General features: G+C 44.0%; 1 protein-coding gene across 1 annotated transcript in view; it reads left to right on the plus strand.

The window, feature by feature from the left end:
• Ccdc162p overlaps nt 1–16,485 on the plus strand; it is a 252,570-nt gene that overhangs the window by 199,427 nt on the left and 36,658 nt on the right. Inside the window, exons 34-37 of the mRNA XM_023722322.1 lie at nt 198–439; nt 1,139–1,277; nt 2,518–2,638; nt 12,672–12,781. Coding sequence (XP_023578090.1) covers nt 198–439; nt 1,139–1,277; nt 2,518–2,638; nt 12,672–12,781 — 612 coding nt within the window. The remainder of the gene's footprint in view (nt 1–197; nt 440–1,138; nt 1,278–2,517; nt 2,639–12,671; nt 12,782–16,485) is intronic.

Below are 16,485 nucleotides of genomic sequence, written 5' to 3' on the forward strand. Positions count from 1 at the left end.
AAGCTGAGATGGAGCCCTGGGTGTCCTTTCTGCGCCCACCGGCTCTGGAGGGGTGCTCAGCCTCTGTTCTCTGCCACTTTAAGCCACTCTTGGGAGGGGGTCATTCTCCAGAACATTCCTTTGGTGTGGGCTGCCTGACAAAAGTTGTCCTATCCTGGTTCCTGGCGAATAAGGCAAGACAAATGCGATGCTTTCAGCTGGACGGGATCAGCGCGCCAGGACTCACAGGCGAGCGCCAGAGCAGCCCCGAGGACACCCCCGCAGCCCTGCAAGGCCAGGACGGCGGGAGCGACCCGGCGCAGGCCCTGGCTCTGCTGAGATCCTTCCTGCTCCTATGGAAGCGGCTGGAAACGCTCACGGAGCACTGGGGCCGGCTCAGGCTGCGCGTCCAGGATGTTGGCACGGCCGCCCTGCGCCAGCAGCTCTCGGAGCTCTACACGTGAGTGCGTGAGTGTGTGGCTGAGGGGACTCGAGGGCGGCCTTCCTGCCAGGCTGCGCTGCCTAGGAGTACTGAGGACACAGGTCCTGCCTCCTGTTGGCCCGCAGGCCCCAGAGTCCATTCCTGGGAGCACATTCAGCCTGATGACTTTCCAGCCTAGGAGGTCCCCACAGGCCTGGGGCTGTGTCTCCTTCTCACTCTCCCTCCGTGGCTCTCCGAACCCTACAGAGTTCGCAGCCAAAATGTCATAGTGCACTTGCTGCACAAAGCCTGAGGCCGCGCAGACCTCATCTGTCCGCCTGGCTGGGTGACAGCTGTAGGAAGGCCACCTGCTTCTCCAGCAAGCACTCGGCACCTACCCCCAACCCATGACCTTACCGGGCTTGTGTCAGTCACTACTCCGCAGTCAGAGCTGTCTGCTCAGTGATGTTATTCCAACCAGTGTCCCTGGTAACAGGGCCATGAGAAGACAGGTCAATATTTTGAAGACTGACATCTAAACGTATATGTACCCAACAGGAAAAGGCCTCCGAATTTAATATTGACTAAGGGAGAGGTGAATTTAGATGCTGATGTGTCCGTGAGCAGGTTGGGATGTTTGCATATGATGATAAGCCAACAGGAAGTGATGAAAACAATCACCAGGTACCAGAATAAGAAGTCTGCTGTTTGCTCATTTCTGTCTCTCTTCTCTGATAGAGCCGACATTCTCATCCCCAGCATGAAAGCTCTAGCAAGGCAGATGGGGAAAGAAGATGAATTTGAAGCCTGTATAATAAATAGTCAGTCTGTTCTTCCCCCAAAAGGAGCTTCAGAAATTGAAATAAAAACTCAGCAGGTATGCAGGAGCCTTTAAAAATTTGCTTTGGAAAACTTGCTTTCTGGTAATATTAGCATGTAAGACTACAGATGTACACAAATGCTGTTTCTGTTTAAGGAGTTCAGTGTAAATCAGAGGGTTGTAAATTGTTGAATAGTTACTGGGGAAGGGGTAAGTAGTTAAGGTAGATGGGGACTTTGATTAAACAAAAAACTAGCCCTGGGGCTGGGGAGATAGCTCAGTAGAATAAGAGCTTGCATGGCAAGCTCAAGGGCCTGAGTTTAATCCCCAGTTCAAAAAAAAACCAACTAGCCCTTAAGTGTCTCAGTTCTGTAAGTTTAGATTATCATTACTTTCATTTTCCTTAAGTTGAGGTGCACCTGCAGGAAGAGAACAGAAAACAGAACGATTATTGTCTATTTTTGAAGCTAGGTAGTTCAGGCTGACTTTGATGTCATTATGTAGCGCAGGCTGGCCTCAGCGTCACAGCCATCCTCCAGACTCAGCCGCAGAGTGCTAGGAACATTACTGTCTTAAACATAAAATCCAGCACGCAAGTATCTGCATGGAAGTGAAATATCCAGTATGGCTCTGGTAATTGTCCTTCTGAAAATGAGGAAGTTCACCTCTTTGGTGTGTCAGACAGTCTATATGGAGAAGCTGTTTTTTCCAAGTCTTTGCTCAGGTTATTTTAACAGGTGAGCAAAGACTGGCCTGTCTACTGAGCAACAGGCCAAAATTCAGGTTCCCAGCCAGGGCCCAGGGCCATGGCCAAGACTGTCACGTACCCTGCTGAACTCTGCTTCCTCTTGGCACCTGGCCTTCCGCCAGAGAGGATGGTGGGCCATGCTTACATCCGGGCTAGAAGGGAGCAGAATGCTCTCTTGGTCATGTATGAAATCTTCCTTGGTATCAAAATTGAGTTTCAAACCCAACTTCTCTTATAAAAAAGTGACAGTTCACAAAATCCTTGGCCACATTTACAGGCCCCTGACAGAAGACATCACTCAGATGCTTACAGTATTTTGCAGTTGAGTGAGATCTGGTAAAGGGTTATACTTTTATCAGTTAGGACATGGGGCAGAAAGAAATGCTGTTGGTCTCCCAAAAACATGAATCTAACCCCCAGGGGCAGCTGGAAGCCCAAGAAAGGAGTCCTTCCTTTTCCCTGGGGAGAAGATAGCTGAGAAACAGCATTAGGCATAAGAATTCAGGATGTAACTGGGTGTGCAGATGACTCAACTTGTGCTTGCTCTAGCTCCAGAAACTTCTGGAAAATACTGAAATTCACATGATCCAGGAGGTATTAAGAAAAGTCCGTAGAGAGATGACGCTGGTTTTATCAGAAAAGTCTAAGCAGGATGGTACTCTCCCAACAGGTAAATTATTTTATTAATTCAAAAAATAGCATTTCAGGGCCAGGGAGAGAGCTCAGTGACATAAGTGCCTGCCTGGTAAGCCCAAGTTCTTGGGTTCGATTCCTGGTACCACACACACACAAAAAAAAAGTATTTATTGTTCCTTCTACTTATACAACCATCTTGTGCATTCATGTTGATCATAAAAACAAAACAAACACTGAGCCTCGGGCCTGTCCTTTTTTATTCTTTTTATTTTGAGACAGTCTCACTGTGTTGCTGAGTTAGTTGCCCAGGCTAGGTTCAAACTTGTGATCCTCCTGCCTCAGCTTCCCAGGATGTTGAGAATGCAGGTGTGCACTACCATTCAAAAGGAAAAAACATTGTGTACTTTTTTTTTTGGTAGAACCGGGATTGAACTCAGGCCCTTGTGCTTGCCAGGGAAGCACTTATTCCACTGAGCCATCTCCCCAGCCCCAGTGTTTCCATTTTTAAAAATGCATTACAATAAAAGGCACATTGTCACTAATCCTCCTCAGAGCACCTCCCTTGTTGGGAACACACATCCCATTGTTCTTAACACTTTCTGAAGCAGCTTTGGCAGGTCTTCCTTGTGTCCTCAGTTGCACTGTTGTGGCTACCTTGATCCCCTGAATTGATTCAAAGCTTGACCTTTTATGAGCAGTTTGACTTTGAGAAAGAGTTAGAAGTCTCACAACGCTGGATGCTGTGGACATGGTGGGTGAGGACACGCTGCGGTGCGCTTGAGCCTGCCCTTCTGTTTCACGGCACCAAGCACCAGAATTCATTATTTTTGAACACAGCTCTGAAAGACACTCATGAAATAGGCCTACGAGAACTGCTTCAGGAAACAGTGAGAAGGGGGTGCGGATGAGGGATGTAGCTCATCGGAACAAGCACCTGCCTGACAAGTGCAATGTCCTGAGTGTGATTCCCAATACAAAAAGAAAAAGAAAAAGAAAAAAAATCACAAAATGGTCAGAAGGCCAGGTTTGGGAGGCTGAGGCAGGAGGACTACTATGAGTTCTGTCACTGTGTGTTTCAGGCCAGCCTGGGCTACAAAGTAAATTCAAGGCCATCCTGAACTGCATAGTGAATCCCTATCACAAAAAGCCAAAAAAAAAAAAAGGAGTAAGAACAATGAGATAAGAGAGTTTAAAGAACAGGGCAATATTTTGAGTGGGATTAACAGCAATGCTGGGGCCAGGGAGACGGCTCAGTGGAATAAGCACTTCCCTGGCAAGCGCAAGAGCCTGAGTTCAATTCCCGGTTCCACCAAGAAAAAAAAAAAAAAAAGCAATGCTTCTTTATAGTTTTAAAAAGCATAAGCATTCACTAGTTTTTTTTTTATCATCCCTTATATATAAAAGTCATATAACTATAGCTATAGATATATAGTGTAAAGCAACCAAAATGATGGTCTCCTTTGCTCTGAGGTCTAAACACAGGGTGATCAGAGCACTCCTACCGATGCAGAGTCACCATCTTGAATTTATTTTCTTGAGACAAAGCCCCACTATGCCATCAGGATGGCCTCACACTTGCAGTGATCCTCCTGCCTCAGCCTCCCTAGAGCTCTGGTGGCAGGAGTGTGCCACCACACCAGGCTAGAAACTGTGTTTTGAAAGAGGAGCCCAAGGAGCTGTGGAGTGTGCACTGAGGGCACAAAGCGTGGGCTCTTGTCATGGTCTGGCTTTCCCTACTTCATCAGGAGGGGTTCCACAGTGTGTTCACTGGGCAATGCCGTCAGCGTGATCCGCTCCCACCCCTGACACCTAAAGGAAAGATGCAGAAGAAAGGAAAAAGCTTTGTGTTTGAGTACTCATGAAAGTACCTTCCCCCCTCCTTTTGAACCAAAAGCCCTGCATTTTAATGCATGAAACCCTGCACATCGTGTAGCTGCCCCATCTGAACTGCAAATATCTATTCCTGACACCTAATAATTCTAGAGGAACATCCCTGTCCTTGGAGCTAGGAAGGAACTGTCTGACTAGCAAAAGGAATTGGGTTTTCATTTTGAGACCGAGCCCATGGCCATTGTAATGTTAATTATTGCCTCACTTCCCACCAAAGACATTGTCCTCACTGCCTAGATAAAGACGTTGTCATTGTATTGTGTGTTGGTGTTCTAAATGACTAAATTCTATCAACAGCGTTGGGGAAAGGCTGTGCCAGGAGAAGGTAAGCCACGCCCACGGGCGCTCTAAATGTCACCAGAGAGCCAGCACAGTTGAGCTCCAATTACAGAACACTTTACAGAACACAAAGCTCCCATTGTTTGCTGCGTCAGGCGGCTCCCTACCGGGTCCTTGGTGAACATCCACCAGCACAGGGCAGGTGCAACCATCTGCCACAAGGGGGGGGGGGGTTGAGTACATTTGCTTTGTGGCTATGCCGCCCTGCGCTTGCTGTTTGTCAGCTGTGCTTGAAAAGGGGCTTCCAGGGGGTGCCGGTGGGAAGAGGTAGAGTTCTTTGCAATAGTGATAAAGTTACTGTAACTCAACTTTGCCTGGACTAGAGTATACCAGACCAAAATACTTACTTGAATCCTAAACTTATAATACTTTATAAATTAGTTCCAAGATTGAGGGGCTCTTGCTGCCCTTGCTCCGGTTTTGTTTCTGTTCTTTAGACTGTTGCACATGCTCTACAGAACGGCCGGGGGCTCCTCCTGTACTCAGTTCCTCCAGTGCAAGCCCTGGAGTCTCTACAGGGCCAAGGCTGCTCTGTATCCATTTCTTCAGTTTAAAATTCTCAGGCCTCTGGACTGGGTGTCACTGAAGAAGACATTACAGGGCCAGCCAGATAACTCAGCAAATTAAAGGGCCTGCTTAGGCAGAGTGCAGGGTCGGGATTCGATCCCTCGCCTTTCAGGCCGGCCCCGCCCCCGGGGTATGCTGGGACAGCGACAGAGACTGGGCGTGGTGGCGCGCTCCTGTAATCTCAGGGCTTGGGAAGCTGAAAACAGGAGGATCATTATGAGTTTGGTCTACGTAGTGAGACCCTGTACACCTTGTACTAAATAGAGAGAGAGAGAGAGAGAGAGAGAGAGAGAGAGAGAATGAATTACATGCAGCGTCGGGACCCCACCCACTTCCATTCTTAATGAACAGGGCCACTTCTTCATGTAGAAACCAACCTATGTGGCCAGCATTAGTTTAAGCAAGTAGCTTCTCCAATGGGAGTTAGTGCTGGAGAGTGCTAAAGACCAGGAGGACAACAGAGGCTCTTATCCTTCCCCTCAGGGTGTTTGCTTTCCTATTGGCCAACTCCTGTGTTTTCAATTATACCTACCCACCAAAGTGAAACTTTTCTCCTTCTCCCTCCTTTCTTCCTTGTTGTGTCTTGGAGCTTAATCTCTTGTGTGCTGTTTCTTCTTCTTTTGATATCCGGAATCAAACTCAGAACCTTGCACTTGACAGGCAGGCACTGCACCTCTGAGCTGCACCTCTAGCTCTTTGTACCAAATGACCTTCCAGTTTGTCATCCAGGCTCAGGACTTGTGGCTCAGATAGGGTGCAGCAGCTAGCTTGTATTGGTCAGCTTTTCTGGCACTAGGACGAAGTACCTGACAGCTGTAGTTTAAAGAAGGAAAGGCTCACGTTTTCAGTAGGATCAGTCTGCAGTCAGCCACCTCCAAGTCAGAAATGGCACTACTGAAGGGCCATTTCTGGGCCATGAAAAAAGCTGCTCATGTCACGGTGCCAAGATTACACCTTTCTAGCTCATACTCCCATTATCGTGCCAACCAACCCCCACCTCCTAAGGCAAATTCAGCTGCTGACCTCCTGAGTGCACGTGTGTCATCCATTGGTGAAGATAACGGCCCCTTGAGCCAATCGCCTTTCACACAGGACATTTAAATCTAACCCATGATAGTGTTTTTAGTAGCTAACGTAATTCTTCTGTGGGAGCTGTCAAAGTAGGCCTGGACATCCTTGTTCAGCCTCAGGGCTGCCTTAGCATTGGTTCAGATGGACTCTATTGGTTCAGAAAGGCCCTGCCATCCTCCCTCTCTGACCGCTTAATTGGTATTTTTCCTGAACAGGCACAAGGCCAGCAGTATTACATATATCCCAAGGGTATGAGAAGAAACTGTGGGAACTGCTAAATAGACTTAAGGCCAGACATGAGGAGTCAAATGTCATGCTGCAGTGTACTGAGGTGAATAATAGAGTAGTGGGGTAACATTTCTAGGCCTGGTACGTGAGGCTAAGCATACTTAGCTTCAGCCATGTTATGAGATTTAAAAAGATAATCTAACCACAAGGGATAAGAAGTCAGATAAAAAAAAAAAATTGGAAAAAAATCCATATTTGGAATGTGGATTGAGATCCATTCTCCTTGATGAACTCATCCTAAGTATATCATCCTGCTTTGTGATATTAGCTCACGACCCTACTGTAAGTGGTTATAAATAAAATATAAATTTAATACCATAAAATAGACACATGCATTTTAAAGATGAGTGGTCAAAAATGTTTAGCTTGAAGGAAACGTGGAGGGGGAAGGAGAGAAGGGCAAGGGATGAAAAAAGGAATTAGGGTGTGTTGTGTCCCTGTGCTAGCTCCACTCAGGAATGTGATCATTATGTACTATACACTGTGCTAATAAAAAGAATGAAAACCATGCAGAAGATGTGCTTCCAGCCAGTGTTTCCTCAGTAGTGCGTCACAGAACACAGATCCTTGAGATGTTAATTCAGAAGTTTCACCAATGACCCTTCCCTAGCAGACTCCTGGGTCACCTTGCTATAGGGGAATGAAACTCGCAACCTGAAAGGGACCTAAGACGAGGAGTTTGTGTTCTCTAAAACCAAAGAATGAATTTTAGAAACAAACAGAGGTTAAGAGTAGAATATTTTCTGGGGAAAGAAAGCTCCTGTCAGAGAGAGGGACAGAAGAGGGGATTTTTATAGAGTAAAACCATGCAGTGAGGCAGGTCTAAGGTGTAGAACAGGAGAACTTGCACATAAGGTGGGCATGAGGTGGGACAAAACTATGGTCAACCAATGAGATTATAAGCGCCATTGCTCTGGTAAAATTGATTAAATTGTAATCAAATGGGAAAAAAGTCAAGTAGCAAGCAGGCATGAATGCAAAAACAGGATCTCTTCCTGTTGGGAGTTGTAACTTTCTGGCTCTTTCAAGGTGATTGATACCTATTTAGAATATCAATCCCTGATGCCCATCCCTAGAGAAGTATGTGGCTACATTTGTTCATCTTTTGTCTTGAGGTGTGACCCAAAGGTGGAGTGTCTGAATCTTCCCAAATTGCAAAGCCACCTTGTCTTCCATACTGTCTCCTTGAGGGCCTGGCCCTATCTGACTGCCTATAATATTTCTATCTAATTTAGCTGCCTACAACAACCTGTGCTTTTGGTAACACAAGCCCTCTAATACTCAGCAATCCCATCCTTCTGGGTTGACCTAATGTTGTTGAGTGTGGGATTACTCTTGACCTGCATAGGCCAATTTGTTAATGAGTTTTAGTAATCTAACTAAAAATTGATAGGTTTCAGAGGCAACAGTGATGGCGGCAGTGGTGGTGGCGCAGCAGAGAAGCAGAAATAGGGGAGGGAAAGCCTTTAGTGACTGTAAACACACGGAGAGGAGTGAGGGGAGGGAGATGGGCAGATCCTCTGACCTGAGACAGGGAGCCTGAGACTTTATGGATGTTTGCCAGGGGAGGAGTTTGAGGGGCGGGTTTAGTGACATATAAGGAGCTGATTGGAGGCTCCCTTGTGTGGGCGGGAAAGGTCACAGGAAGTTGTACCCAGGGCTGGAGTGGGGAAGGTGGAGGAAGTGGTCATTGGGAAGATAAGCTGTTACTTTAAGGGCTTCAGCCATATCAGAAGACCACCATAATTTAGCAATTCTTATAGGGCCATAACCTATCAAAAATTATGTCAACCAATAAAATAGGAATACAAAAAAGAAAAGGAACAACTGTTTCTGTAAAGACTAAGTTGGAATACATAAACCATGGTAATTCAGTTCATTGAAAAACATGTGCGAGGGCCCTCCACAGAGGATTAAAGCTCCTGCTCAGGCTGACACAGGGACCTGGGGCACGCTGACACAGTGACTGAGACTGGGCATAGTGGTGGGTGTGCCTGTTATCCCAGCACTTGGTAGGCTGAAAACAGGAGGATCACTACGAGTCTCATCTGTGTAGTGAGACCCTGTAGGTCCTGTACTAATTACATTTTTAAAAAAAGAAAGAAAGAAGAAAGAAAGAAAGAAAGAAAGAAAGAAAGAAAGAAAGAAAGAAAGAAAGAGAAAGAAAGAAAAGAATGAAAAAAGAAAGACTTGCAACAGGGGTGAGTCAGCCCAGGTTCACTGAGCGCAGCCTATGTACCTATCTGGTGCAGGATGTTGATGGTAGAAGAAGCTGGTGTGTGTGAGGACCAGGAGTGAGGGAAACTCTTTGTATTTTCCTTGCAACTTTGCTGTGAACTTAAAACTGCCCTTTATAAATCGAACTTTGTTTTGTTTTGTTTTGAGACAGGGTCTCACTGTGTAGTTTAGACTGGCCCTTTATTCACTACGGTGGCTTTCAACTAATAGCACTCCTCCTGCCTCAGCCTCCCAACTGCTGGGATCATAGACACATGCTGACACAGGGAGAAAAACTGATCTCGGGTAGATGACCTCTAAATGATATAGAAAAATGAAACTCCTGACCTAAAAAGTACTTGGGATGAGTTCGTGTTCTCTAAAACTGAAGAATGAATTTTAGGAACAAATGGAGGTTATGAGCAGAGTATCTATTGGGGGAAAGAAAGCTTATGTCTGAGAGGGACAGAAAGGGGGCCCTGAGTGGGTTGTTCCCAGGAAGCTATCTCTTCCACGGACTTTTATAGAGGAAAACCATGTGGTGAGGCGGGTTGAAGGTGGTAGAGGACATGGGAACTCGCTTAGGTGGGCATGAGGTGGCACAAAACTATGGTCAACCAATGAGATTACAAGCACCATTGCTCAGGTAAAATTGATTAAATCCTGTACCAAATGGGGAAGCCAGTCACATAGCAAGCAGACGTGAGTAGGGACAGGGTCTCTTCCTGTTGGGGTTGGGTTAGTGACCCATTTGGGCCCTTTCAAGGTGATTGATAGCTATTTAGAATATCAATCCCTGATGTCCATCCTTAGGGAAGTATGTAGCTGTATTTGTTTCCTCTTTTGTCTTGAGGTCTGGCCCATATGGGAGTGTCTGTCTCCTCCAAGTTGCAAAGCCACCTTGTCTTCCATCTTGTCTCCTTGAGGGCCTGGCCCTGTCTGTCTGCCCATAATATTTCCATGTAATTCAGCTACCTACAACAATCCCCCCATGCCCAGCAAATACAGAAAAGAAAGAAAAAAAATATGTATTTAAATTTATTTGATCATAAACTCTTTTCTCCTCTTGAAAACACTAAGTAACTCAAGGAAATAGTGTGTTGAGGAGAAATTTTAAAACATGAGAGTATAAGACACACATGGGGGGTCCAGGGAGATGGCTTAGTAGAATAAGCGCTTGCCTGGCAAGCGCAAGTGTCTGAGTTCAATCCCCGGTTCCGTCAAAAAAATAAATAAATAAATAAAAATAAAAAATAAATAAATAAGATTTTAAAAAAATAAATAAATAAATAAAGATACACATGAATATTTAACACAATGGGCTCTCCGGCCTATCAGCTTATCAGGGAGAATAGCCTTCACTGGCAGAAGTGGGCCTTTGGGTCCTGGTTCTGCCTTGGGCTCAGAACCAGGAACCAGCCCACTGTAGACAAGTGATTGGTTAGGAAAGTAAAGTATCACCCAGTAAGGTGCTCTTCCTCCAAGCAGGAAGCAGGGCCCAGTGCTATTGAGAGGAAGGTAGAAGTAGTCTGACCTGCAGGAAGTCAGTTTCCTTTAGTCAAAGAACCTAGGACCAAAAATCCTAACTTAACCCCTAATATGCCCTCCAACCTCTATGCTTCTTTCTTTTTTTTTTTTTTTTTATTTTTTTGTGTGTGTGTGTGTGTGTGTGTGTGTGGCCAGCTCAGCCCACCAGGGGGTGGGGCTGGCTGGCATGTGGTGCTGGGGGATTGAACCGTGGTCCCTGTGCTTTGCTAAGCTTGTTCTAAGTAGGTGCTTTAGACCACTGAGCCATCTCACCAGCCCCTCTATGCTTCTTTCAAAACTGGCTGCTTCCTCTTTAAAAGGCCACAACCATATGCACATAGGTAGAATGAGACAGACTTGGAGATAGCTCAGAACATAACTTAACTCCTCTTTGCCAAGAATTACTTCTCTTGGAGGGATTCCACTCTCCCTGGCTTCCAGGACTCCTTGTCCAGGTTGTAGAAACTCATCTGAACTTGAACTCATTACCCAAGACAGTACTGGGAAACCTGCCAGCACCTGGTAGAACACAGTGCTTCTCTTTCAAGTGGACCCAGAACTAAGCTCCAGACTGGCTCAGGAGGCATTGTCTAGGTGACAGTCCCTAGACTGAGGTGGCAGATGAGTCCCTTACCAGGCTTCTCAGTGTACCAGGGACCTGTCATCATAGCACTCTGGGAAAGCCATCTATCTAACTTCTGAAAAGTGTCCTGAAATGCAGCTGAGTGCTGTCTTCTCAAAACTAAACTTACTAAAGTCTTAAATGTCTTAAATGTGAATTTAAAGATACATGAACTCTTGGGTTTTTATGTGTGTGTGTTTTGGCTTTCCTGCTTTGTGCTTTTTTTTTTTTTTTTTTTTTTGAGACAGTCTTGCTATGTAGTTCAAGCTAGCCTTGAACTCACTGTCCTGCTGGCTGACCTCAAATTTGCTATGATCCTCCTGCCTCAGCATCCCAGCAGCTGGAATTTAGGCTCATGCCACCATAGCTGGCTACATTTGAGCTTTTGGAGGGACATTCCAGGGCTAAACCATAACAGAGTATGCGGGGCAACAGCACTCTGGACAAAAGGGATGACCCCTACAAAAGCCCCAGCAGGGCATACCTGTCAGAGGTAAGAAGAGCAACACACACGTGCGGCAGGAATTGGGGGTGGGGATGGGGAGACTAACAAGAGATGACGTCTGAAAGAGGGCTAGGGTGGGCCACACGGTCTTGTGAGGATGCTAGTACCTATTCTGAATGCGATGGGGAGCCTGTATCCAAGTTAGAGTGATGTGGTTTGTCTTTTAATAGACTACTCTGGATGCTCGGTTGAGGATGAAGTGTGAAAAAAAAAAGAAGAAGGGAGCGAGTAGACGAAATAGGAAGTGGTCCCTTTGTGATTGTACTTTCTTGTACAGATCTGTACCATTCCACTGAAAAGATGTGCTGCAGTTTAAGTAACTAGGTCCTAAATAATGGACATTTGTGTTTCCAAGCTTCAGCTGTCATAAGCAATGTTGTTCGGAATAACTTTATGGGTGCCTCTTTCTTATCCATTAGTCATATTGCTTTTTTTTTTTTTTTTTAATGTATTTGGTACAGGGTTTCACTCTGCAGCTCCAACTCATAGTGGTCCTCCTGTTTGTAGCCTCCTCAGTGCTGGGATTACAGGTGTGCGCCACTCTGCCTGGTCTCTGTGGCTGCTCAGCGCACCCTGTGGTGTGGTATATGGTGCTGGGGATTAAACCCTGGTCCCTCACTTGCCTAAGCAGGTGCTTAGTCTGCTAAGCTATCTTGCCAGCCCTGCTCTGTTTATTTGCAGTAGATGTGCTAGACCAAGATAATTGTTCAGAAATACACAGGCTATTAATGACAGTCTACATCCTATTTGGTCAAAAATAACATTTCCTTTGAGGTTTTTAGTTGTGGTAACAGAATATTGTTCACTGGACTTGCAAGGTGATTTTCCAAAGCTTTCCTAAAAGGCTTTTGTTAGAGATCTTTGTTGTTCCATATTCCAGAGGGGGTTGAGGTCCATGACTACCCCTGCCCTAGCTGCCTCACTTGTTGTATTTGAAAATATAGTTTGTTGTGTCCAATATGACCTTGGAGAGTTGCAATTTTATTGCCATGAATGATGCTGTGTTTTATGATATAACTGTTGGTATGTTTTCCTCCCTAGATCTTTGGAAACACCAAGTCATGAAAGAAAACTTTTCTGTTATTAGGCCACAAATTGTTGAAAAATTTATCCAGAAATTGATGCAGAACCAGCAGGATAGTGGGTCAGAGGTGTGTATTGAAAATTAGTCATTCATTTTCTAACATAAACCCAAACAAGGGAGATTTTGTCATTTAACACATCTAATGCTTTGTTTCCTAATACTAGGGATGAATCTGAAATACTAATTATTATCATTTTAACACTGGGAAAAGATGGCTGTATATAAAGATCCTAGTAACAGAATGCATGTTGGGGGCTAGGCAGATAGCTTGGTGGTATAAGCGCCTGCCTAGCAAGCACAAGGACCTGGGTTCTACCACTATTACTGAATGCCGTGGTGGCCCCGGAAACTCAGGTGAGCTGTGCCGGCCATTGATACTGGGCATGGTGGTGCAGGCCTGTGATCCCAGCACTGGGGAAGCTGAGACAGGAGGATCACTATATGAGTCTGAGCTGCATAGAAAGACCCTGTACCAAACAAGTAAACAAAAAAACCCACATTTTTTAAAAAATGCATGTTGGTAAATTCCAAGGTTGGTCAGGTTTTTTTAAGTAAACTTGGAGTTTGTGGCTGAGTTAATTTTCAGGAGCATCTTGGTGTTGATTTGTTAGTGTTTAAGATTTAAAAAAATAAAAAACTAATATTGCTAATGAGAAAACATATTCAAAACATGTCACTGTAAAAAGCCCAGCAACACAGAAAAGATGTTTTTACCCTTCCTTTACCATCCTCTCTACTCTCCTAAAGAAGTCTAAATCAATAATAAATATCCCTCTAAGAAGATATTTAAATCCATAGCAACTCTACATTTTCTTTTCCTTTCTTTCTTTCTTTTTTTTTTCTTTCTTTCTTTCTTTTTTTTTTTTTTTTCTGTCCTCAGGTTGCCTTTAGCAGCTGGGGATCGAACCATAGCATCCTGAGGCTCACTGCTTTGTTTAAGCAGGCACTTAAGCAACTGAGCTAATGGGCAGGGCCCCAATATATTTTATTATATTTAATAATATTATTATTTGATACACATATGCATATAAACAATTCTTAGAAGTATTGCCCTAAATCAAAGGAATCCATTAAGAAGGTAGGATAAGAGGGTCAGTGTGGATATCTGGACATTATAAGATTTTAGAACCATTAATAAATTTTTGCCTGTAATCCCAGCACTCAGAAGGATGAGGCAGGAGGATCATTGAGAATTTGAGGCCAGCATAGGCTGCAAAGTGAGCTCAAGGCCATCCTGGACTACATGCATAGCAAGATCCTGTCTCAAAATGTTGACACACACATAAAACTTACATTTTTCTAATTTGGAAGTGTTCTTCATTGTATTTTAGTAAACTGTTTTAGTTTTAATTTTTTTAAAAGACAAGGTCTTACTGTATAGTTCAGGCTTAGCTTGAACTCACTCCATAGGCCAGGATTGTCTCAAAATTGTGGTAATTTTCCTGTCTCTGCCTTCCAAGTGCTGGGAATTACAAGTGTTTGCCACACCTGGCTTTTCTTCTTAAAAATGAAGCAGAAAGTTCACTATCTTTTTTTTTTTAATTGAAAAACAAATATCAATGAGACATTTTCCAAGCTGTTTAATAGGACATTTTTAATAATTAATACATTGCACATTGTTGTCTTCTCAGCAGTCATCCACAGCACAAGAAGCAGCCAGAACATCCCGTCCAAACACTACTACTGCGAATCCTTCCTCTCACTGAACCAAGCGAAAGCAGCCATACATCTATCCTAACTATTCTGTTTATACAAATACAAAATGGAAAAAAAAAAAAAAAAGAAATACAAAGTGGTCCTTCCTCTGTATCCCCCCTCTCCAGTTCAGTCCTGTCAGAGATGGGTATTCTATTGGCATCTAAATATTATAGGTGCTTGAATTCAGCAAAACAATCCAACACAGTCCAGTAGTCCACAATAGTAGTGGGTTATCTGCAGAAGTTGTTGACTAGAGCATTTTACAGCTCAGCATATTAATATGGCTTTACTTTATATGCCTCGTTTTTATACTTTTCTGCTGGATGGTTAAGACCAAGATAAAGCAAGACCTATATAACAAGAAATGTAACTTTTGTATCTGATAAGGTCAGTCAAGTCCCCTCAGGATTTATCCTGTAACCTTGTACTGCACTTTGTAGATCCTTTTTCAGTGTCACCCATGTGGATGAGTCATGGCCATTGCTTGACCAATTTGCTTTCTGTGAAAGCCTGAGAGAAAGTTTTCTCTCCATGTGACTCTCCTTAGGCACAGTCTACATCATCGATCACATTCCTCTGTGGCTCCATAATTTCCTTGATCAGAAAATTTGGGGCACAACTGAGTTACATGATGCTACAGTACAGGTTCACCTATGTCCTCAGTCTTCACTGACCTTGAAAGGCTAGGGCCAAAATGTTGGCAGAGCTTGCAGTCTTTCCTTGTCTCCAATTTTTGATCTGCAAACTTAGGTTATTAACCCTCCAGAAGAGAAGCTTATGATTACCCTGCAATATATGCAGTTCAGTTTACCCTAACTATCTGTCTAAATATCGAACATCTTAGGCATAATGTGGAACAGGTATCTTCCATCAAGTTTTTTGTTTGTTTGTTTGTTTGTTTTTTCAGAACCAGGGATTGAACTCAGGCCCTTGCACTTGCCAGGGAAGTGCTTATTCCACTGAGCCATCTCCCTGGCCCAACACATCAATACTTGATGGAGGGGCCAGGGAGATGGCTTAGTAGAATAAGCACTTCCTTGGCAAGTGCAAGGGCCTGAGTTCAATCCCTGGTTCCGCAAAAAAAAAAAAAAAAAAAAAAGTATTGATGTGTTGAAATTTAAGTTCTTACAGAATATGAAGAAAAAAAATAAAAAAATAAGAATAAACACATATTTTTACATAGAAATTTAGAAATCTAACCATATACAGCGTTGTAGCAGGACAGTTCTGTGACATTTTTTTTCTTTTTCTTGTGTCTTTTTTTTTTTCATTTATTACCCATTTAAAAAAAGAAAAACACAAAACAAAACAAAACAAAAAAAACCCTTTTACTTGTGAGACAGTATGGTAATAATTGGTATGTTATGACAAGAAGTACGTATTTAGAAGACCAGAATGACAGGCATTCCAAGTATAACCCTTCTATTACACATTGCTATCTTCAGTGCAGTTGCTTGGTTCACAGGTATCAGCATATAAAGTTAGTCTGGTTGAGAAAAGTTCAGCATCTTGACTGGGGATACATTTTCCCTCAGAACTTGATGATTTCAGTGTATTCATTTAGCTTTCAGTCTTACACAAACATGGTACTGAGTATCTTCGTAGGGTGGTGAGGTGGTTCCATCCACAGCGTGCAGAGGCAAGCAGGGCAGGGCGTGCTGAAAAAATGTTGACACCAAAGAGTACTTATAGCCAGGTGTGGTGGTGCACACCTGTAATCCTAGCTCATGGGAGGCTGAGACATGAGGATTGCCAACACTTTGAGGCTAGTCTGGGCTACTTAGTGAGACCTTACTTCAAAATAAATAAATAAATAAATTTTGAAGACTTTTAAATACATATTATGGCTCACCTTAAACAGGAAGACTCAGTCAAAAGGGAGGCAGTCACTCTTCTTTCAAGGAGAGCGTGAGAGAAGATGGTCCTCCATAAAAATCCAACAAGTGCCACAACGTAGATGAACCTTGAGGATGGCTGGCCAGACAGAAAGAACAAACACTCTTAAGAGTCCACTATAGGCACTGGGGCTGGGGCTCGGTGGTAGAGTGCTTGCCTTGAATGCACAAAGGCCTA

Source organism: Octodon degus, unplaced genomic scaffold (assembly GCF_000260255.1).
Source record: "Octodon degus isolate 3935 unplaced genomic scaffold, OctDeg1.0 scaffold00090, whole genome shotgun sequence".
Lineage (NCBI taxonomy): Eukaryota > Metazoa > Chordata > Mammalia > Rodentia > Octodontidae > Octodon > Octodon degus.